General features: G+C 34.0%; 2 protein-coding genes across 3 annotated transcripts in view; both read left to right on the top strand.

The window, feature by feature from the left end:
• Positions 1-9,192, top strand: part of LOC109706078 — a 15,654-nt gene extending 6,462 nt beyond the window's left edge. The window contains exons 2-4 of one of the 2 annotated variants that reach the window (XM_020226882.1): positions 8,348-8,419; positions 8,540-8,713; positions 8,795-9,192. In XM_020226882.1, the coding sequence (XP_020082471.1) occupies positions 8,612-8,713; positions 8,795-8,899 (207 nt within the window). In that variant the 5' untranslated portion in view covers positions 8,348-8,419; positions 8,540-8,611 and the 3' untranslated portion in view covers positions 8,900-9,192. The remainder of the gene's footprint in view (positions 1-8,347; positions 8,420-8,539; positions 8,714-8,794) is intronic. The other variant, XM_020226883.1, reaches the window with a different exon arrangement.
• Positions 9,193-17,637: 8,445 nt separating this feature from the next.
• LOC109706081 (receptor-like protein 12) lies at positions 17,638-19,530 on the top strand. Its single transcript, XM_020226887.1, has one exon. The coding sequence runs from the start codon at positions 17,638-17,640 to the stop codon at positions 19,528-19,530; it is 1,893 nt and encodes a 630-aa protein (XP_020082476.1).
• Positions 19,531-23,685: the final 4,155 nt, after the last annotated feature.

Below are 23,685 nucleotides of genomic sequence, written 5' to 3'. Positions count from 1 at the left end.
AACTATCCATATAGAGGGTCTCAATAATTTCTTTGAAATTGTAAACTGTTTACCTACATTAGTTTATAGCATTTTACTTTATGGTATAAATCGGAAAATTCAACAAAAAGAGTTTATTTTATTAATAGAGCATCTATTTTTTTTTTTTTAGTTATTAAAAATTCCTCGTTTTTTAATTTTTGAAAAGAACGTTAGTATGATTTTCTTAAAAATATTGCTTATTCAATAGGCTGAAAGTTTGATCATTTAACGTGATGTTCAAAATAAAGTTAGGTATGAAAACGTGATGATCAGTGACTTTAACGTGGGAGGGTGGGAAGACCCTACGGTTGAAGATGTTCGTGTTACGTTTCCCATCTTTGAAGACCCCGTTTCAGCTTTTTTACCGTGTTTTAACCTACGAAGCGTATTCTTCTCGTATTCCATAAAAAAGTTCTAGTAGGTATCTGGTATCGTTATTGTATTCACGTATACTCTTTTATGTAAAGGTATGGTCCGAATTCGTACTCGTTCTTGGCTTCATCATCGAGCGGGTTTGGATTATATTTTTTCTCACTTGCTGGTCTTGGGGACTTAGTTAACGGGTAGCCATCTACACTCATAGAATTAAACTTTTACAATTTTTCGTGACTCCTCGAAGTAAAAGACTTCAACTGTTCTAAAAGGTCTTAAACTTGTTTCAGTTTCTCTTCGACTATAGACGGTTTATGCTTATCTAGGTTGAACTTAGTTTAACTTACAGACGCGTTCCATGCTAACTTTGGAAAACATCACAGTATATGCTTGGTAGTTGTAGGCTTTTGTGTGAATTGCCTTATGCTTATCTAGGTTGAATATGTACGACTTTTCAAATTGACGTGTATGAAATTCGACGAAACCTTGTACAACATCGGTGGTTTTCATCCCTCATCGTTTGTACTCCGTTTAATTATGAACTCTACTTTAATATCGATTGTAGTCATCGAGCTCTAGTTATTCTACTTTTAGAACGACTACTGTTAAAACATAACTTAGGCTCATTAATTACTACCAACACCTTATAGTAAAGTTTATTATGTTGAAGTATCGTATAAAAGATTTCGGGGTCCTTTAGTCTCTCATTGTCTAACCGATTGTTTACTCCCGACTGTTTCTATTTTCTTTTCCTTTAACTCTTTCATACCTGTCTTTTTTACCTATAAAGATTGGACTGCTAGAAAATGAAATCGTATCGGTCTCCGTGAACTTGTTGTGTTCTTTAAGATAAAAGGCTGGAGAAGAAACCTGTGGGAACAGTTCTTGGACTCTGTAGGGTCTTCCCCCGTTTTCTCCTTCTTACTCAAAGCATAAGTTGAAGTATAACAAACGAAGTTTAAGGCGTTAATCCTCGTCCCATTAGTTTTACTTTTCCCGGTATTTCATGAAATGGAGACCTCCATTTAGGAGAACCGCTCTTTTGTCACACAATAGTGTGTTGTTTTCAGCTACGTTACCGTTCTGAACGTTATCAAAGTACCTTTAGAATTGAAGCATATACTTGTCACTGTCTTGAGCTACTAAAAGATCGTGGTAAATCGAGTAGGGTCATCGACAAAACCCACGAACACCGAGAAAGAAACACGTCTATGAGGTCTTTAAGGTAATGGTGTCCCAGTCAGGTTCCTCGCGGTTTACCTCGAAGTAGTGGACGATGGGTGGGTTCTACGGGTGGAACACCTCATTGATATTCCTCTGTCAAACCTAAGAGGATCTTATCTTCCCCTCTTCTAATCAAACAATTAAAGTGCGATTCAATCTATATACTTGTGACATTTATTAAACATCGTCTGTATTTAAGTATCATTTCCTTACTATACTGTTTTATTCGTCTTTCCCTGTCATTTTCAACATATATTCATTCGTTAATACTTGCCTACACACACTGTATTTGTTCGATTTCCGGAATCGTATCTTAGGTCAAATACACATGTACTCAATTATTCACTCGTCCTTTTTATCAGAGATATGGTTTTCTTTTATGGAACTAAAGAAGTGCTCCTTAAGGGGAACTACCACGTTAACCTAGTCATCGTCGGACTTATCACATTCTTGTCTTTTATATCGTTAGTACGGTTTTAATTCCTTGAAGAGGTTTACGCTCATCATTACAAAATTTGAACATTATCAGAGATAGTTATAAAATTATGAAGAGGTTTACATTCCATCACTTCGTCACAAACCTCAAAAGTTTTATTGGACATACGTGTTATTTCCACAAGATTGTACGAGCTACCTTGAACTTGACGAACTCAAACTCATTATGAGTAGGTGGCTGGATTTTGGTTTACTTTGACGTCTATGCGTTCAAAAGTAATCACCTTTATTGACCTGTTTAATTTTACTTTCTTGTTTTGTCATCACTAAAATATAAGTGGTGCACAATTGGGAAGCAGTTTTAGAGACTGTCTAAACCGTGAGCGACGGTAGCCATATAACATAAGTGGAAGTTCTGGAAGTTTGTCTTCACGTACAGACTTCTAAGTGTCTTTACCTTAAATTGATATATAATTGACGGCCCGAAGAGATTGGTAGTAAGGTTCTAGTTTCTTTTTCTCCGTTTTATACCAAATGAAAAATTTATATAAAGCGTCTCGAGATCGTTCTCGAGATAGTATATATAATAACTTCGGAAATACCTTCAGAAGTAGACGTTAATGGTTTAACTTCCCCAATGTATTCCTGTGACGAGGTCTTTCTCCTGTCGATACTCTAAGGACGTTTGTCTCTTTAATCCACTTTGTAGATGTTCTTTTATTATCGTATTTTTACTCAGGAACATCGTTCTTTCTTCCTTCTATTCTAATTCCCTTATATTATAATCGTCCTATAACGTCTTTGTGTTGATCGCACCAATACTGTTGGCACGTAGGAAAATGAAATTTACGGGGTTCGAAGTCGTCTTCCGGATTTCGAGTACTTCAGTTAGAGTTAGAGTTCGAGCGGGGTAGGTAAATGCACAATTAAAGAGTACCACGACTACTACCAGAACGAATCACCAGATCAAATATAGGTAGTTAGTATGTAGAGGGGTATAATAATGAAGGATCGTTAAATAAAAGACTAGTCGTCAATTAATCAGTGAAAAATTAAATCACATGATTTGCACTATTCTTACGAGAAAGAAGTATTTCATCTATTCTATTCTTGTTAATTCTGTTGACGTCTTTGTTCGAACTTTTCGTATATTGTTCTGTTTCGTTGTATATAAAGTGTGTGGTATAAGTGGTGACTTTTGTATTTTCTAATTTTGAGTGGACTGGTTCCATCGCTTGTTCTTATAAACGAGGTTCCCTGGTCGGTTGTCGTATATATAAACTAAAACCTATTGCGAAACGATGTACTAGTTGTTGAACACTTTCTAGAAAGCACTTTCTTCGACTTATCTTGACGTATATTGGTCTCTTTAAGGCTAGTGTTTAAAATTGGGGAACGGAAATCCACTGACTGACATGGGCATTTCTGTCAGATAAGTCGGATTTGTTAGCTTATATACAAAGCACGAAGGTTGGTTATCTACTCTGGTTTCGAATGTTGTAAAAATGGTCACTCAATGAAAGTTCCACAATTATTGAACTTACGACTAGAATGTACGTTTCATATTTTACTTATTTATTTCTTGTCCAAGGTTTCACTCGAATGAAAGTTTCACAGTTATTGAACTTACGACTAGAATGTACGTTTCATATTTTACTTATTTATTTCTTATCCGAGGTTTCACGAGTACAACTACTAGCACGAATGTCCTTGGAAGTGGCACCGTTTGTTTTAGTCTTAAAGCTTTGTAAAATTCAGACTGTACCTTGCAAAACGGTACGTGTGTTCCATAATCTCTCGTATCTTCAATTTCCGCATCTTCTTTGTGTTCTTGTGATCACGAAACAGATAAGAAAAATTTTTAATTCACGTTTTCGTTTCCACAATGTAAAAAGTTTCAGTATAACGGTTATGGACACCCCAACAGTGTCCTGATAGCCGTGTTGGCGCCGACAACTTATGGTGCTGCGCGGTAGGAAATAAAGATCGAGCATGTTCGTATACGGAGTGTATACATAGTAGTGAGGGAGGACAATCTGGTCCGACGTTTATTGTTGTTGTCAACGGTGCTAGTCGTGTTGTTCGCAATACGCTGACACGTATCTGATGCATCTTACCGTCTTCTTGCTTTAACTGTATTCGTCGTTTTAAAGTCACTTTTTCGCGTTATGTCCTTCCTGCTTATCTTACCTTTACTGTCCGTTATGAGTTACTGAGACTAAGTACCAGTGGGTTTTGTAGCTAGATTGGCTTTTGTCAATTCTTTATCGGAATTGTGAGACAAGTGTACGTATTACTTGGCACCTGGAGTATCTTGATTCTCTTTATATGATGCCTTTGTAAGCATTGTGAGTAGTGTGTCATGATCTTCCTAGATCGGCAACGTAGTTTAGTTTTGACTCTACTCTTAAATTTTCTTCCTAGTCTTTGCCCTGGACTGGTCCTCTTACTCGTGCCCCCTTAGCTTCCCCTCGGCCGCTAGCAGCGGCCTCTGGGTTAGCTCCCGCTGCCGCGGCAGCAGCGAGCAGGACTCCGTGAGCGCCGCCTCCCGCTGCAGCCCCTGCCTCGCCTTCTTGCGCCGCTTCTAGCAGAGGTGTACCGCTAAGGTGCGATACTCCCCCTTCCCAAACATCCCGAAGAAGTTCGAGCGCTTCGACCTCTCCTCCCGCGCCGCGCGCGGGTGCTAGAGCTCCCAGCTCTCTCTCCCAAGGACCCCTAGCAGAGGTAACACAAACCCGCTGCTCCTCCTCTTCCTCGCTCGGTACCGCCCCTGCTTCCTCGCCTCTCCTCCTTTCCTCGCCCTGCCTCTCTTCCTCTTCCCTCTCCGGCGGTAATTACCTCCACCCCCCTAACCCACAACTCGCACCCACTCTCTCCTAAACCCTGCCTTAGCCCGTTCGGTTACCCCAGGCGCCAGCAACGAAAACCGTGCACTCTCTCCTGTGCGCTCTGAATCACCTTCATAAACCACCTAAGCCAGGTGGTGCAGTAGGCACCCGGCGGGTCTAATCACTTTTTACTTATGTGCGCACCATAACTAGTTACATTAAACAAGTTGACTAAAGTGGGTAAAACAACCTATATCCATATTTATGTCATATCTGACATATCAATTATTATAAATGTCAATTTTTATATAATTAATATTAATATATAATAAATAAGCCAATATATATTCACATTGATAATATTGATATTTATACAGTTATACAGGGTCATAAATTACAAAAGGAGAGTCTAAAAAACGATTTTCATGCATCTAAATCTAAACTGAGCCATAGCCCCAAGCCACGAGGCCCACGACGTAATTTGTTAAACTACGTGCAAAACAGGGTGCTCAGTGCTCTTGGGGCCTGTTCAGTTTAAATCTGAACCCGACCCGATTCCTAAAACTCCGAAACTGACACGTGGCTCTCTCTCTCTCTCTCTCTCTCTCTCTCTCTCTACCCAAGTGGGTGGGAACAAGCTTGTTCCTAAGCTTGTTCCCACTCGGGATGAGAACTATAGTTTCCATCCTTAACGGGTTATTTCTAGAATAATCCGTATAGTTCTCACCTTAACCAAATTGCGTTTGGGTACAAGATGGGGTATAAGGCCTTTATACCCCATCTTATATTCAATCCAAACCCATCTTATATTCAATCCAAACGGGGTGTTAGGGTTCACAAAATTCTTTTTAGTATTAAAAGAAAAAAAGTTAATAATACTACTACGAAAATAGTAACCTTTATTAGTGAGTGGAGAGTGATTCTTGCACGCTAAACAAGTGTATAACTTACCTGACCTAATGTATTATCTTGAAATTCAAAATTTTGAATTTACTATTTAATCTTTCAATTTGTTTGATATAAGTCAGTTGGCGACCTTTAATCTCAAAATTTAAGTTAACTGTTCACTTTAATAAAATTATAGTAGCGAGAATTGTATGAAGTATACTAATTGAACTGGTAAAGATAACGGCGTATTCAAAATTTGAAATTAAAGTATTGCTGACAGAGTCAATCAAACAAATTAACAGATTGGACAATAAAATTAAAATTTTAAAAGATTTGATAGTCAATTTAAAATGGTCTATAATTGAGATATGTTCTGTACATTTTACCTTCTTACACCTGTGGTCTATTTGTTTCACCGAAAATGAAATTGAGATTGAAGTAAACTTTTGAATGAAACTGAAATTCAAATAAAAATTAATTTTCTTCTGGTATTTATTTGTATGGTGGTGGAACTAAATTTTTTTCAATTTCTGATATTTATTTGAAAGAAAGCGAATGACACGGAAAAATTAAAGGTGTGAAATATGAGTTAGTATTTTATTTTTTTTTCANGTTTACCTTGCTTTTGTTTCGTGTAACCAACTTACGAGAAGACGTGATGTAAATGGACTGTACGAAAAGTCATTTAAATGGTTTATAAAAGGAAGGAACAGTGAGAGTAGGATAGTAAAGAAATTAAGTAGAAATACGATAAACGTTAAGTTTTTCAGTTTAATAGGGTCAACCATTTAGGAAACGGCTTTAAGCCGTATTTTAATTTGCTCTTATCATTTCTTTTATTTTATGCTTATTTTCATTTCCTTCGGGGTAGAATAAGTCAAGTTTTTGTATCAAAATTTCCGCGTTTCCTGAGGACTTCGGATTCACGATCCCTTTTAGTACGTCAATACGTGTGTAAAAGTGAAATAAATTCTATTTTACGGCGAATTATTCTATATACTTGTTTACACACCGAGTTTAGTTACGTATATATATTTACTTTTACACCACCGGTTCGTGTAGGTGAAAGTGTGAAGTCTCCGCGTTTGTTTTATAAACTTTGACGAAGCCTTGAAGGGAAGAGGATATGAAATTTTACCGCCGTCCTTGGTGGTAGCGGTTTACGAAGAAGTCGCTGACAAGGGTGGCGTAGCCTTCTCTCTTCGATATTTCGCGAAGATGTTGATAAAACCACGTTACTTGATCCGGAATGTAAGGGTTTGATCCGAGATCGAATCTTTTAATCTTAATAGTTCTTTTTGTTACTTTTTGTAAACAAACCATAGCAACGGCAAAAAAAGATAAAAAATTTTTTTTTCTTAAAAATGTACTTTATCATGTCTTTCCCTATCACCTAACGAACGTTAAGAATGTAAGTGCTATAAACGAGCCGTTTCTTTTTTTTTCTTTTTTTTTCGTTGAAGAAAAAAAAGGTACTAAAAACAGTAGGTAATGAGCCGGCTTCACATAATAATGTTCGATTGGTTAGTACTGCTTAAAAAATATATCTTAATCACAAAGTTGTTTTATTCTAGCTTTTTTTCTCCCCCGTTACTACGGTTTACTCCGGATTTTGGATAATTAATATTAATCTCGAGTTTTGTCGTCCTTAATCTGATTTTAAACAAGTAGAGGTTGATACAAATTTGTTTTAATGCGTTAATATAACGTGTTTTCGATTTATCTTAGGTTAAATGTACTACTCGGTTTGTAATGTAATGTGTTCTTTTTGTGTTTGGGTTTTGGGATTTTTGTCGTCCTCGTTGATGTCTATTCGTTTTAACACATGAGTGTAGTAGTTGTGTTTTCGATTTATCTCAAGTTTGGGTTTCTAATGTACTCTCTTTGGGCTTTAGGATTTGGGATTAAATACTTAGTTGGTAATTATTTTCCGTACTTTGAGGGATAGAAAAAGGGAAGGTATAAGATAATCTTTACAAATCTTCTACTACCTCAACCCGTCCCATCAGACTGGAACGCTACCGCTGCCACCCGCAGCCTACCCTTCCTTCTGTCGTGCTAAACGTCAGCCTACTAGCTCGGCGGACGGAAGGAACAAGTCGAGCTGCGTCTTCCGTCAGAGTGCAAACCGAGTTCTTTCTCTCGCTACGGAAGGAACAAAGTGAGGTTTTGACCTTTCTGTACAATAAGCCCAATTAACGTATGTCCAGGTATTTTTATATTATTTAATGTTTTTATAAAGATGTTTTAAATAAAAAGTGTATAATAAAGACATTTTCAGTACTAAAAAAGTTTATACAAGAACGACAATCTTTTTAAATCCATTGATATCTGATTTATGAATTAGGATTAATCAATTACTCTACTTAACTGGAAAAATGGACAGAATTTAATTATTATTAACCCTGAAAAACTTCCCGTTTAAACACTACTGTTTTTTCAGTAAAGTGAATATTTTATCTATCTGAAATTGTCATTGTTTCATTTGTTTTATGTTTGTTTGCTTATTTGATATGAGGATAATGGTGCCTTGATACTTGATTGCTTTTAATGAAATCGTTGGACTCTAAATGTTGCAGTGTTTTGAATACAAGTTAATCCATCATTGTCTCTTACCTCAAGATCCTAAAAAGCAAGCCTTGAATCATCAGGTAATAAGTGAAAGCCAACACCAACCTTCTTGGGCATTGCATTATAAGTTGCAAAATATATTTTTTACCCAAAATAATTTGCTGTTTTCTTTTTCCCAAATATGTGTTGCGTGCGCACAGATAGTAGCTAATATCGAAGGAAAAGGGAGGACATAGTAGCTACTATCAAAGGAAAAGGGAGGACCGAAAGAGATGGTGTCGTACAAGTGGGCGTACATTCGAATCATAACAGGGACTATCCTCGGCGGAGTCCTCGGCTTCTATGTCATGCACCGGGTCGAGAAGAGTTACAAGGCAAATCCAAATCCTCTCTTTTAAGTTCCTTTCTCGCTTTGCATATTTCCTTTGTTGTTCTGAGGCAGAGTTGTTATCCAGGAAAAGATGAAGGAGAGGCTAGCCAAATACGAGAATGAGTTGAAGAAAAGGGAACAACAGCAGCAAAAGCAGAAAGATCAGACTGAGCTTCTCTCCGAATCATGATACTTTTGAGCGTGATTAGTTTTGCTGCTTTACGAGTGATCAGATTATTTCCAATGAAGCTGTAAAATCAGGTCAAATCCTAATGCTATATTTTCTTTATTAACTATGTAGAGAGAGAACATTCACGATATGATTGCGATGACATTGTGGTGTTTTGAAGTTATGTTAGGTGTTTGAATGTTTTTTTTTTTTCCTATGCCTAATATTGGTGAGTGCTCTAAATTATCCTGGGCACTTGCTTTTGAGTGTAACATCTTCTCTGAAATAAGATTACTTCATTCTTACACCCGCCATCTGATGTCTCGCTTGTGATCCCCACAAACTTATCGGTATGATCTGTTTTTGTGATAGTAGATTCTTCTGTAGTAACCTATTCGTGTATATGACAGAATCTTTCGAAGAATGAAATTGATCTTTCCTTGCATTTCTTTTCTTTCATTTGATTTAGTAGTCTGAAAGAAATCTATCTTCGTTTACATAAGTAGCGACATTATATTTCTTTCCTATTTCTGTTAGTAGAATTTTTTTGTATATTGTTTGTTATACCTGCATATTTAGTTCTTTAGTCCTATTATCGGGGATCAAGATCCCAGTTTTTGTTAGGTTTCTAGAGTTCCAGTTTTTCGATGATGTTGTCTTTCCATCGAATGTGGGTAGAGAAGTCCATTGATGAATCTAATTTGATACTATGAACTAGCTTTGTTTAGTTTGAATCAATCCTCTGAACCTAAGTTTCGACGCAGAGTTCAGACTTAAAGCAGTCTTCAGGCCTGTTCTAACTAGAACATATCTGATCAGTTTTGAATTTCTTTTGGGACCTAGTTTCAGATTGATTCCTTATTGAAACATTTCAGTTTTGGCATGGTCTAACCTCTATGTGATCCGTATCTGATCCGTAGGTGTTCTACATATACAGAACAATTTTGAACATCTTGCCATTTAGTGCTGATCCAAACTTTGCCATGAATACATCCAATTCTCAGTATTCTTTTTCTTTTATGATGTTTCTTTAACTATCCAACATTTGCTTACGAAAAGATCATTTTATCCCTGGGGTTGTCACATGATTAATTAGGGTGTATGTTCAATCGATCTCGAGGCCTATTTAGTTCTTAGAACTCTTGAATTATATTTGCTTATGCATATAATTAGCGTCAGTGACAAAATTACCTTGATTCTACTTTGTTAATTGTTATACTTATTTTGCAGGGAACTTGGATTCAAATTTTGTTATGGCCCTTCAACTTTTAAGTTTGATAAAGTTGTTAGGCTTTACTCTGTATATATATTTACTAGTAAAAGACAAATTATTGCCTACACCCAGTGTATCTACACAATCATGTACTATATATATATATGTTTGCCGACTATTCATCACATCTAGGAGTGAAAATTGGAAGTATAAAATCGATGAAGTACACAACATTGAGTTTGTTACGACTTGATTTCCCAGTAATAATAACTTGTTGGGTTCAAACCATCTGCTTAAAGTGCTTAAATTTAATTATTATGAGTCCGGCTACTATATTCTTATGAGTACGATCGCTTTCGTACTCATAAGTTGTTTTCAATGATAGAGCTTCTGAATCGACGATTCATACCGTTAAACATTATCTAGAACATTTAAAATTTTTAGAAATTAAATTTTATAATTTTTCGATATCATTTACCGTACGATCAAAAGCTCACAAAATTGACAATTTTTAACGACCGGCATGAGATATTTGCTAGTTTAACGGTGAAAAAAAATCAGAACAGTTTGAATTTTTTGATAGAAAATTATATTCACTACCTAAATAAAGATCAATAACTCCGATCTTAAATTGAAGGATCCGATCATTCATTTTTAGGATGTCGTTCGATTTCAACCGTTCATTTTATACCCGCTTGATGGACTTTACAATGATTTTAAAAAATTACGAAATTTATTTTCTAGAAGTTTCAAATACTCTAGATCATGTTTAATCGTGTGATCGTCGATTCGAAAACCTCAGCATCGAAAACAACTTATGAGTACAAAGGGTTCTTTACTCATAAGAGTATATAGTAGCCCTACTCTAATTATTATTACTAATCTTCATGATGTCTTATATGTCCAAATCACAATCTTATTTTCATTCGATATGGGACTATTGTGATGTCACAGAGTTGTGTCGTCCAGGCATATAGGGCTTATTTGTTTCACCAAGGATGAAGCTCAGATTGAGGTAGACTTACGGGTGAATTATAGTTCAGGTAATTTTTTTTTTTTCTGCTTTTTGTTTGTATAGTCCGTGAAACTGAGTTCTTCTCATTTTATTATTCATATGGCAGGAAGTTAATGTCATGATGTTAGAGGTGGCGAGAATTAAATTAATATTTTTTTATTCCTTTTCTTACATTTTTTTTTTTCGTAATTGACTTTAGGCTTGAGTGGGACGAAGTAATTATGTCTATTTTAATTTGGAGAGTTTGAGTTTCGCCGGAAGTAAGTAGCAGTAAATGAAGCAGTGAAAATAGATATTTCTCTACTTTTGACGAAACAAACATAACCATAGATGAAGCGGTAGAAACAAAAAATTTATTCTAGTAGGAGACCTAACCAAATGTTATTGAAGGTATACGGATATTTTGGCTTTTTATAAATACATACAAATTTTTTTTGAATAATACTAATAAATTATGTATAAAGGAGACATTTTTTTCTTCAAAAATATAAATGAAAATTTTTCTTACTTTATTTCAGAAATTAAAATATTTTAACAAAGTTAAATATTTTCTAACATAATAAATAATATATTATTATTATTAATATGGTGGTGTCTATTTTGTGTCTGTGTTTTAATTTTTTTAGAGCTGTGTCTAGTCATCGTGTCCAAGGTCTGCCGTGTTCCATACTTTGGTGTTCCGTGTCTGTGTCTTGATGTCTATTGCCTATTGCCTATTGCTATAACCAAGAAGTTTTATTCTAAGAAAGAGATATAAATAAAACATTGCTGAAGATCAGAATTGAAAATGAAACATTCGTTGAAAGTTCTAGGTTCTGAAAGTCGAATTTAAAAATTGAAGACTAGTAGTGCAATACATCCTTTCTTCTTTGTCTTTTTTGGGACTAGTAGTGGAGTATACTCTTTCTCTTGCTCGTGTTGGAATTTGCGTATTCAAGAAGACCAATTACGAGTGAAAAGTAAAATCTACCAAAGACATCTCCCCTGATTCGCCCCGAATGGAACGGTAATGTGGGCGTCAAAATAGGATTAAAGTTAAACCGCTTCAAATCGAACCTCGACTCAAGAAGCAGAGCGAGCTGGGGACCTTTCTGCCTCTAGATCTGCTCTGTTTGCATCTCTAGCGTCGAAAATGGATGAAATAATATCCGGCTTTATTACATATATTAATAATATTCGGATTCAAGTTGAATACGGATGCTGATATAGTTTCAAAGAATTTAAAATTGTTCGGATATCCGAAAAATTGAATACAAATATGAATAATGAACAATTAATATGTATATTTGTTATTAGAACTAGGCTAGAATAGTATTAATAATTAAATTTTGTAGGTGAATAACAAAGAGTGTGATGTAGTTCACAATTTACATGGTATGGGGCTAGCTCCTCAGGTCAGGGTGTAGTTTGTTTTTAAATATAATTATAAGTTTGATTTTTAAATTTAGATATAGTTTTAAAGTTTGATTTTAACCTATAATTAAAATTTAATTTTTTAAATTTTAATTTTGACATTATTTAAATTGTGAATTAAATGCACCATTTGAATTCAAATTTGAACTAACAAAATTACATTTAAATTGAGAATTAAATTTCAATACAAATTAATGAATTAAAATTCAAATTTTAAAATTTCTATTTTTGAGTGTGTAATCTAATTTAGATATAGTTTTAAGTTCGGGTTGGTGGAGCTCCGGCCTCGATCCATCCGGAATGAGATGGTAAGTGAAAATAAAAAATATAAAAAAAATATAATTCGTTCCGAATACATCAAGTAAATGGAGCAAGAGGCGAGAGATTCCTTTCTTACTTTGATCCAATCCACTAAAAATCCACCAAACCTTTGTTCCCGTCTTGATTCGTCCCGAATGGAATGGTAATTGGGCCCCAAAATAGGATTAAAATTAAAACGCTTCAAATCTGCCTCAATTTGACAAGAAGTAGAGTGGGAGATGGGAGACCCTTTTTGTCTCTAGATCTACTCCGTTTGCATCTCTAGCGTTGAAAATGGATCAGATAATATCCGGCCTTATCCACATGCTTATTTAATAATATCCGGATCCAGTCGAATACGGATGCTGATATGGTTTCAAAGAATTTAAAATTGTTTAGATGAAAAAATCGAATACAAATACAAATAATCAATAGTTAATATGTATATATGTTATTAGAACTAGGCCAGAATACTATTAATAATTAAATATTTTTGTAGGCGAATAACAAAAGTGTGATGTAGTTCACAATTTACATGGTAGGGGGCTAGCTCCTCAGCCTCAGGGTGCAGTTTGTTTTTAAAATATAATTATAAGTTTGATTTTTAAATTTAGATATAGTTTTAAGTTTTGGTTTTAACCTATAATTAAAATTTAGTTTTTTAAATTTTAATTTTGAGATTATTTAAATTGTGAATTAAATGCACTATTTTGAATTCAAATTTGAACTGACAAAATTACATTTAAATTGAGAATTAAATTTCGAATACAAATTAGTGAATTAAAATTAAAATTTTAAATTTTCTATTTTTGATTGTGTAATCTAATTTTATGTTTTAAATTGTGAATTCTATTTTAAATAATTTTTTTGGACAATTAAATTTTTCCAAACCAAACAATAATAATGTGTTGATTTTGATTAAAATAATACCCAAATACAAATCCAATCCATATTCGAATCCTATGAAATATTTGATGGTATCCAAATTTATTTTTAGCGGATATAATAAGAAAAATTTAGCATTTGAAATATATACCCATCCGAATTTACATTCAAAAAAAGAAATGCAAATACAGTTTCATCAAATATCCGACCGTATCCGATCCGTTGTCCTCCCTTAAATACCTATCCTTTGAAGGAAGGGTCAATGATAGGAATTTGTATGACTAACAAACAATATTTTTAGGTTTCTTGTTTCTCTATCAAAATCATGATAGAGATTCATATGACTAGAAAAATAATCTTTAGAAGGTGCCTAAAAACAAAAAAGCTAAATTACAATTTTGGTCTCAAACCATGAGACACGCTATACGATTTGATCCTCAAACTTTAATTTGTTACAATGTGTCACTCGAATTATCTAAGTTGTTGCAATCAAACTCCACATCCCAATTTAGTTGAATAAATATTAATGTGTCGCAAATATGCAAATGATGTGATATTGTTATGAATGATGACAGGACAATAAGCAAGATGTCACGTTACGTCCACAACGGCAATACGTTAATACTTAGACAAGTAATTTAGATTCTGTAGTTTGATTGTAATGATTTATAAAGTTTTAACCAGAAGTTATCATAAATTAAACTTTGAAAATCAAAATGTCACAAACATTATAATTTGAGGACCAAAAGTGTAATTTACCCTAAGATTTTTTTTTCCTGGTCATATGAATCCCTATCATGATTTTAACAGGAGAAAGAAAAACTAGGAACATTATTTGTTGGCCATACAAATTTCTATCATTGACTCTTTCTTAAAAAGACATTTTTAACTCTTCTGTTGGACTCTTGGTCATACAAAAATAATGTGATAAGGTGCGAAAGAGAAACAAGGTAAATATATATTTTTTTAGACATTTGAAGTCATTGGAGGAATATTCAAATTGACTTGAATTATTTGGAAATTTAGGTAGAGACAAGATTCATTCAAATTAGAGTCTATTTTGATTAGATTTTTATCCCCTAAATTGTATTAGGGAAAGAATTAGTTCTAGTATGATTAGAGTGGTTGAAGATCTTGTTTTTATTGTTTATCTTATTCATTATAGTATTAAAGGTTGTAAAACTGTAAATACACTAATGTGTGTTTGGTTGGTCAGAAAAGCGTAGAAAACAGTTTCTTAATTAGAAAAACGTAATTTATAAATGTCTCTTTTTCAGTTTTTTGTCTCTTTATTTTCAAAGAAAATTAGTTCTTTTGAAAATTTATTTTTCAAAATTTATGACAAATTAATATTTTCGTTTTTCAGATTTTTTTTTTAGGAAAAGAAAATATTGTTTATCGATAAAATTTGGAAAGAATATTTTCATTTTTTTTAGAACCAAACCGACAGAAAATTAACTGAAATAGAGATTTTCTATGAAAAAAATTTTTCTCGAAAGTTTTTTTCCACGCTTTTTCGAGGAACTAGACAGCCTAAAAAAACTATCCACGGCCGAGAGCTATATATAGGATGTAAGTTTACTAGTCATGTGAACAACACTTTTCGGTGAAACGAATATAAAAAGTGGAAAACTTCAGTTTTTACGATATTCATTTTCTACCAAACAAATAATAAAACTGGAAGAACTTCACTTCCACAGCTAGTAGAAGATAAGTCATTTTCATCTGAGCTCTAATTAAATCCAAAGTTCATTTCAATCCAAAATGAAAAACAAACATGCTCCTACCGAAGCCGAGTTAATTAGAGAGTAGTGGCTGCATATATGCACGATAATGAGGCCAAGCACTAATTAAATGGGTTTAATAATAAAAATATTTATAGTTTAGATATATCTTCCTCTTCAATGTCTCTTTTTCATATTATTTTATTTTAATATTTAAAATTCTAAATCATATAACTGATATTAATTAGCACGAATATTGGCCGACTATTAATTAATATCAGAGCAAATCCTGCTTCCAATATTATTTTTGATTTTTGATTATTTTTGTAAAATGTTCAAGCAGTGAACAACAATTAATCATAGCTTTTCCATGCGGGGCCTACAATAAAATTATGACTCCATACTTAATCATGTACTTCCACATAAGTTGTGTTTGATTCGAAGTCGGAATCGGTATCAGACTCGAAATGAGAATAAGTTGGAAACGAAATTGGAATGATTCATTACCTCATTTTGTTTGGTTGCCACCTGAATCAAAATCGGAATGAACTATTTCTATTGTCGGTGTTTGGTTCGGATAGATATCAGAAATATAATCAAATTAATATGCTAATTTTATCTTTATAATATATTAGCTTAAATTCAAACTAAAAATTAAATATTAAAAATTTAGGTCAAAATTTTAAAATAATATCAAATTTTAAATATATTTTTAAAAAAAAAAATAAACTTGGAAATTGAATTGATAATTCAAAATATAAAAGTAATCAAATTCAAAATTAAAATCATAATTTAAATTTTAATTGAATCCGTAAATATAATTTAAATTCTAAATAAAATTTGAATAAAATTTTAAATTTTAAATTAAACTTAATTCAAATTTATAAATTAGATTCGAAATGCTTGATTGAGTCTTAATTTTTAATTTAAGTTCAAATTAAAATTTAAATTTATAAATGTAATGTTTACTCTTAAACTTATATTTTAATTAACAAATAAACTTAAAAAAGTGAAATTTAATCCCGCATACCAAATATGGACAAACATATTCGTCTATTCCGATTCCAATTCCAGGGTGAAAAAGGGGCGAACCAAACACACCCATAAAGCAAACTTTCAAGGGATTGGACCAAATTAATTACATTCTAAGTAAGCCTCAAATGGGGTTCAAGGATATCCAAATTCCAAAGTTTGTGCCCCACCCTTCTCTATAAATACTCTAATATTAGTTTAAATGTGCATGTCCTCAAACTGTCTCATGGCTACTCTTATTCTTTCTTTGTTGCTGTGGATTTTAGCCATCGACACCATTGTGGCGAGTGGTTGCATGGAGATAGAGAGGAACGCACTCCTCACGTTTAAGGCCGGCTTGGTTGATCCTCAAAATTTATTGTCTTCGTGGGAAGGAAAAGATTGCTGTAAATGGAGGGGAGTAGTCTGCAGCAATACCACAGGCCATGTTATGAAACTCAACCTCCGAGGCTCGTATGATATGTTATCCGAGGAATGGTTATGTTTGAGCGGTGAGATCAATCCATCTTTACTTCTTTTAAGCAATTTAGAGCACTTAGATCTCAGCATGAACAATTTCAGCGAAAACAGCATCCCACCATACTTGGGTTCATTCAAAAACTTGAGATATCTCAACCTCTCTAATTTATATTTCGGTGGAACAATACCCCCTCAAATTGGAAATCTCTCAAAACTTCGCTACCTTGATTTAAGTTTTGACTCCACTTCTTCCGGCATCACTCTTAGAGTAGATGACATTTTGTGGCTCACTCGTTTATCTTCCTTAAAATATCTCGATTTGAGGTTTGTGAATATAAATACTTCTATAGGTTGGTTGCATGTTGTGAATATGCTTCCTTCATTGGAAGTGCTACATTTATCTTCATGTTCGCTTCCTGGCATTTCTATATCTTTGTCACATTTCAACCTTACAAATCTCAACGTGCTTGATCTTCGAGATAACTCCATAAACTCCACTTTACCTACATGGCTGCGGAATCTCACAAGTGTCACTTATCTTGACTTGAGCTCCAATGAGTTTCACGGCATTATTTCTGACGAGTTTCTACATTCGAGCACTCTTAATGTTCTCTTATTATGAGGTAATTATTTTAAAGGTATGAATCCAAGAGCATTAAGATATTTATGCAACTTGACTTCATTAGATTTGTCAAGTATCGGCTTTGGCGGGGAAATCATGGAATGGGTAGAGATGCTACCACGATGTGTGCGCAACAATTTACAGTCTTTGTATCTTGGTTACAATAACTTAAAGGAGAATTTATCAGGATGGCTTGAACATATGGATAGTCTAACAGACATATATCTCGGATCAAACTTGCTCACTGGTTCAATTCCTGCGGGAGTTTGGAAACTTCCTAATTTAATTTCTCTAGATCTATATAATAATTCATTGGAGGGTGTCATATCTGATATCGAACTTTCCTACCTAAGAAAAATACAATCTTTAGACCTGTCATTGAATACTCTCACTGTGCGAGTTCGCGATGATTGGATTCCTCCTTTCCAAATTAAAGAGATTTTACTAGCCTCCTGCCAACTGGGTCCCAATTTTCCAGCATGGCTCAAAAGTCAATCACGACTTGAATTGCTGGATTTGTCAAAAAACAAAATTGCAGATACTCTTCCTACATGGTTTTGGAATATGTCTCATTTTATTTCTTATGTACATCTTTCCGAAAACCAAATCAAAGGGAGATTGCCATTATTGATGGGCTCTACAAAGCTATGGTACTTGAATTTGAGCTCAAACCAATTTGAAGGTCCGCTACCATCTCTGCCACATAATCTTCTAATCATTGATCTCTCCAATAATTTTTTCACTGGAGTACTTCCAAACATTGTATTGCCACAGATAGAATACTTATTCTTGTCAAATAATGACATTGGTGGTCGTATACCATCTGCTCTATGTGAATCAACTTTTTTGGTAGTTCTCGATCTATCAAACAACAACTTGTTAGGAGAAATTCCTAAATGTATGGGGAAGTCACAAGAGCAGCTTTTTGTTATAGATGTGTCAACAAACAATCTTGTTGGGAGTATCCCTGACTCCCTTTGCTCGTCGAAATATATTTCGCTGCTAAAATTTAATAGTAATGGTTTCTCTGGAGAATTTCCTTCGTTGCAAAATTGCACAGGGTTGGTTATCCTTGATCTCGGATATAATAAGTTTTCTGGAACAATATCATTTTGGATCGGGGAAAGTTTAACTCTTCTTATGATTCTTCAGTTACGTTCAAATATGTTTTCTGGCGGCATTCCGGAGCAAATTGCGCAACTTGGCTCTCTCCAAGTTTTGGATCTTTCTAGCAATAACTTATCAGGACCATTACCACGATCCTTCGGTAATTTCAGCTGGAAAGCTTTAAAACAAGGCAGAACAGATAGAATTAATAATATCAGTGAAAGTTATTCAGTTAGTCTGTCCTTGGATATTAAGGGAGAGGAACTTACAATTTGGAGGATACTCTATCTATTTGAGAGCATAGATCTTTCAGACAACAATCTAAGTGGGGAGATCCCGGATGAGATTACTTATCTGCATACACTACAATATTTAAACTTATCTAGGAATAATTTGATTGGACATATTCCAGAAAAAATCGGTGAAATGCAATCACTGGAATCTCTAGACCTTGCAATGAATAAGCTTTTCGGTGATATTCCTCAAAGTCTTTCGGCACTGACTTTTCTGAGCCACTTAAATTTGTCGTATAATAATCTCTCGGGAGTAATTCCAACAGGAAATCAGTTGCAGACCCTTGAGGATCCATCCATTTACATTGGCAATCCGTATCTCTGCGGGCCACCGAGTACGAGAAATTGTTCCGCAAATGAAATAAATTATAAGGATAATGAAGGGCCTAAAGATAAGTTTGAGTGGCTATGGATATACTTTAGTGTTGTACTGGGATATCTATCGGGTTTTGCAGTTTTTTGTGGTGTTTTGTTGCTCAATAATGCTTGGAGGAATGCTCTTTTCTCTGTGATTGATATTATATGTGACAAGCTTTGTATTGTAACTAAAGTAACTTTGGCTAGATTAAGACAAAGATATAGAAGATGAAGTCGTTGGAAGAGTAGCATCTTTATTAATGTAAGGTGTGGTTGGTCTTTTTAGTATTTCACTTCTGTTTTGTATTTTATTGTAATAATAGCACTAATTATGAGAAATAAATTATATGGTATTTCAAGTTTTTCGAACATTTAAAGGCAAAACCTAATTATAGGGTGCTTAATTGAAAATTCCCATACTGGTTAGTATTGGACATGTTGTTTTGAGTGTTTCATTTAACGTACAAACCTTTTTGGGTGTAAAAATAATTTTTTCGGTGTATCTTATTCATTTGGTTGATCAAGAAATTTATGTAAGAAATGTGAAAAAAAAGTCTAAAACAAGGAGTATCATATTCAACTTTTAAATTATTTTTCTGAAAACAAAATAAAGATAAAACTTTACAAAACTTATCTGAACTATATCCCATTTTCATTCGAATACCTAACTTATCAAACTTTTGATTTTAGTATGCCATCTTTCAATTTGTTGATTTAAGTCACTTTACAGTTTTTTCAGTATAAAATTTAAGTTTATTATGAATTTGCAGTAATATAAATTGCATAAAATATGTTAATTAGGCTTCTAAAGATAAGTAATGTATAACGTATTCAAAAGAGTATGAGTGCGTTGGAACTTTCGATAAAATTATAAAGGGTATGTGATTGCAAAAATTAAAAGTTCAAGGGACTGTTTTGTAAAATGGCTAAAGTTTGTGTATCTGAACATATTTGAATATGGAATTTCATAGTAACAAGCGCTGAATTAAATTTTTAGCCTCTGAAGTTTGATTACATATCATTTTAGTCCAAATTGTTTTGAACTTTGGATATTTTTTTTATTGTCAAAACCTTCGATAGGAGAATATTTACAAGATGAGCCAGTTAGTTAGGTAATATTTATATAATAATTTACAAATTACCAAGAAATAATCAAGAAATAATAAATAATACATTAGCAGAATGCGAGGACCTTTTGAGAACTTTTAGTTCTCAAATTTGGTTTTGTAGTTAAAAAATATTGTTTAGCATTTGAGCACTAAAAATTAAAAGAGATAGTTGTGATCAATTTTGTCCACAATAGAGACTTACATATACCGCTGTCACGTATTCTTTATTATTTTTGGACAATCTGACTAATATTAGTCACTTTAAATTGACAGAATATATATACCGACGTGGTTAATTGCAAAAAAAAAAAAAAAGTTTTAGTGATAAATATAAAATTTTTAAAATTTAGGTAGCTGTTTGACCAAAAGTTGAAATGGATTTATCCCTATTATCTTTCTTTTCTAATTCCCCAAAGTACCAAACTTTTATAGCAAATAAATAAAATAACTGGTGTTTGTATCACGAAGGTGGAGAGGAATGAAGAATGAATTCGATTGGAACTCAAACTCTTCTTTTTTTTTTTTTTTTTTTTTTTTTTTTTTGAGAAAACAAGAATATACCCTATTTGTAAAGGAGGGGGGTTACAACAGCAGCAGAGTCTGAGCGTCCGTAGAGTCTAGTTAGTTAATTCGCGTTTAATACGCGAATTATTCGTGTACTCTTTAATATACGAATTAAACGAGCCGTCCCATATTTTTTCGAAAAATTCGAAAAAAAACACGATTTCTTCGTTAAAAATAATTATTCGCGAATTATTCGCGATTCGCGAATAATTCGCCCAAAAAATCGGCGATGGCGGTCGCGGACTCGCGGCCGAGGGTAGCGTCGTCGCTGCTCTCGTCGCCGCTCGTGTCGTCGTCGTCCTCCGCAGCCCTCGCCGGCATCGGGAGCAAGGGCCGCTACGGATCCCATCTCGCCTCCGCCGAAAAGCAAAAGTTAAACAGTAAAAATATCGGGGCTCATGAGATGCATGGTGGTACGCGGTCCACGAGGCCATTTCCATCTCGTGGACCCCCTGAGGGGGAGGTCCACAGTGGACCTCCCCTTCTCTCCCTCTCTATCTCTCTATATATATATAATTCTATTTATAAATATATATATATTTATTTTATATATTATTTTATTTTTATATAAAAATATTTATATAATATTTTATTTATAAATTTGTAATTATTTATTTATATTTTTAAATATATAAATCTTATATATTATTAATATATGTTTATTATTAATATATGAATATGTTTAATCTATACATAAAAATTATAATAGTAATATATATAGTATATTAATTATTATATGTTTAATATATAGCCAAATTTTTGATCCCGAATTTTTAATTGGTGAATGTATAATATCCGTATAAATCACCTATCCGAATAATTACCGAATCCGTTTTTTAGCCGTATTTTTTAACAAATTTAAAAATTAAAAAACGAATTTTATCCGAATTATATCCGTATCGAATTTTTGCCGAACCCGAATTAACTAACTATGTATAGACCCAACATACATAAAAGGCTAGGTACAGCACGAAACAACAGAATTCGTCGAAACTGTAACAGCCACAACCAGACCATTCATAACAAATTAAATAAAGTGCATGGTGGCTTCAGCAAAAACCCCCCTGTAGGCTGTAGCCCCGTGACCTTCATCCTCCTAACGTAGATTTCCAGCTCTGATCTCTTCTAATCGAGTAGGTTGGTCGTCAAATATGCGCCTATTTCGCTCCTTCCATAGTTCCCAACACATTGCGGTAAAGCATAGGTCAAATAATGTCTTATGCTGCCCTCTCACCGATAACCTTGCTTTAACCCATCGATCAGATAACGCCCCTGGTAGTGTAAGCATCAATTGTTGGGTGGTCGGAATTGTTTGAAGGAGGTCAGTCCACACAGACCTCGCATAGCTGCAGACGAACAGTATGTGTTCCAGATTTTCTCCATTCGCCGAGCAAAGAGCGCAGATTGACGGACCATGCCAACCCCTTTTAGACAAGGCGTCATCTGTCAACATACTATTTCTCGCCGCGAGCCACATGAAGACTTTAACTCTTAGTGGGATCTTGAGTCTCCAGAGGATAGAAATTCTGCAAGCATCTACTCCATCAAATATAAGAAAATTGTAGGCGCGGCGTACCTGAAACTTCCCGTCGTCGTTCCAACACCATATGGTGTAATCATTGGTCTGAGCTAGGGAGGTATTTTGGATCAGCAGTTTGAGTCGCGGAAGCTCTTCCCGTTGTTCCCGTAGACACGACGAAGTTTGGAAACTAATTTTCAAAATTTTTCAAAATAATATAATCGACTTCAGCCCAACGTTGACCGAATTTAGAAAAAAAGAGAGTGAGAAAAAAATCAATAAAATACTAATTTGGGGAAACTAATTTTCGCCCCTTTAATACTAACATGTGGGAACTAGATAGTTTCCGGTGAGACAAATACAGATAATTAAGAATTTCTGCTTTTACGATTTTCTGGCAAATAATCAATAAAACTACAGAAACTTCAGCTCTATACTAATGGAAGCAAACAATAGGAAAGAAACGCTCTTCACTTGAACATACTCTAGTTCAACTAAAAATCTATTTCAATCGTAACTTCACTTTCGGCAAAACTAGCACGCACTTAATCCTGGACTCTTTGAATAATGCTATGCTAACATATGCTTCACGAATTTCTAAAGGAGGATCCGCTTTTTCAATAGTAAAAGAAGTGGTTAGGTACTCATAAACGTGAATCTCATCTGATACTTGAATCACACGGTCCATTTATCTTATGAACGTCGCAAATTTAGTAAGATGACTCACTCTTATTTTATGCATGTTTTAAGTTTCGTAACTAAAATGGGAGAATACTAAAAATTTACTTGACCTGAGTCTTTGCCGTGCTTAATTTGATTAATTGGAGGGTGTGCCTATCATATTGACTTGACTATGCTTGTCCCTGTACTATTTTGATTTAGCAGATTGGTCCCTACAAGTTTTTTTGTTTCCAAACATTCACAGGTGTCGACATAATTTAGTTTCTCTCATATTAGTATAAACATTTTATATCTTCTGGTTAGCTCCTCGCTCATTTTAATTTTTCATAATCCATGATATTGGATGCGTTCTAGAACGTATGTTTAAAATACCAACATATCAAAAATCATAAATTCTAAACAGTGATTGTTCCCCACAAATCAAATAGTCGTGCAAATTTCTGTCCATTTGCAGATAATCATCTAAACTCACAAAAATGAAAACCTTGAATTGTGAGGTAATCAATGAAAGCCT

Source organism: Ananas comosus, unplaced genomic scaffold, assembly GCF_001540865.1.
Source record: "Ananas comosus cultivar F153 unplaced genomic scaffold, ASM154086v1, whole genome shotgun sequence".
Lineage (NCBI taxonomy): Eukaryota > Viridiplantae > Streptophyta > Magnoliopsida > Poales > Bromeliaceae > Ananas > Ananas comosus.
Note: the sequence above shows the minus strand (reverse complement) of the source record. Positions and strands in the feature narration are given on the sequence as shown.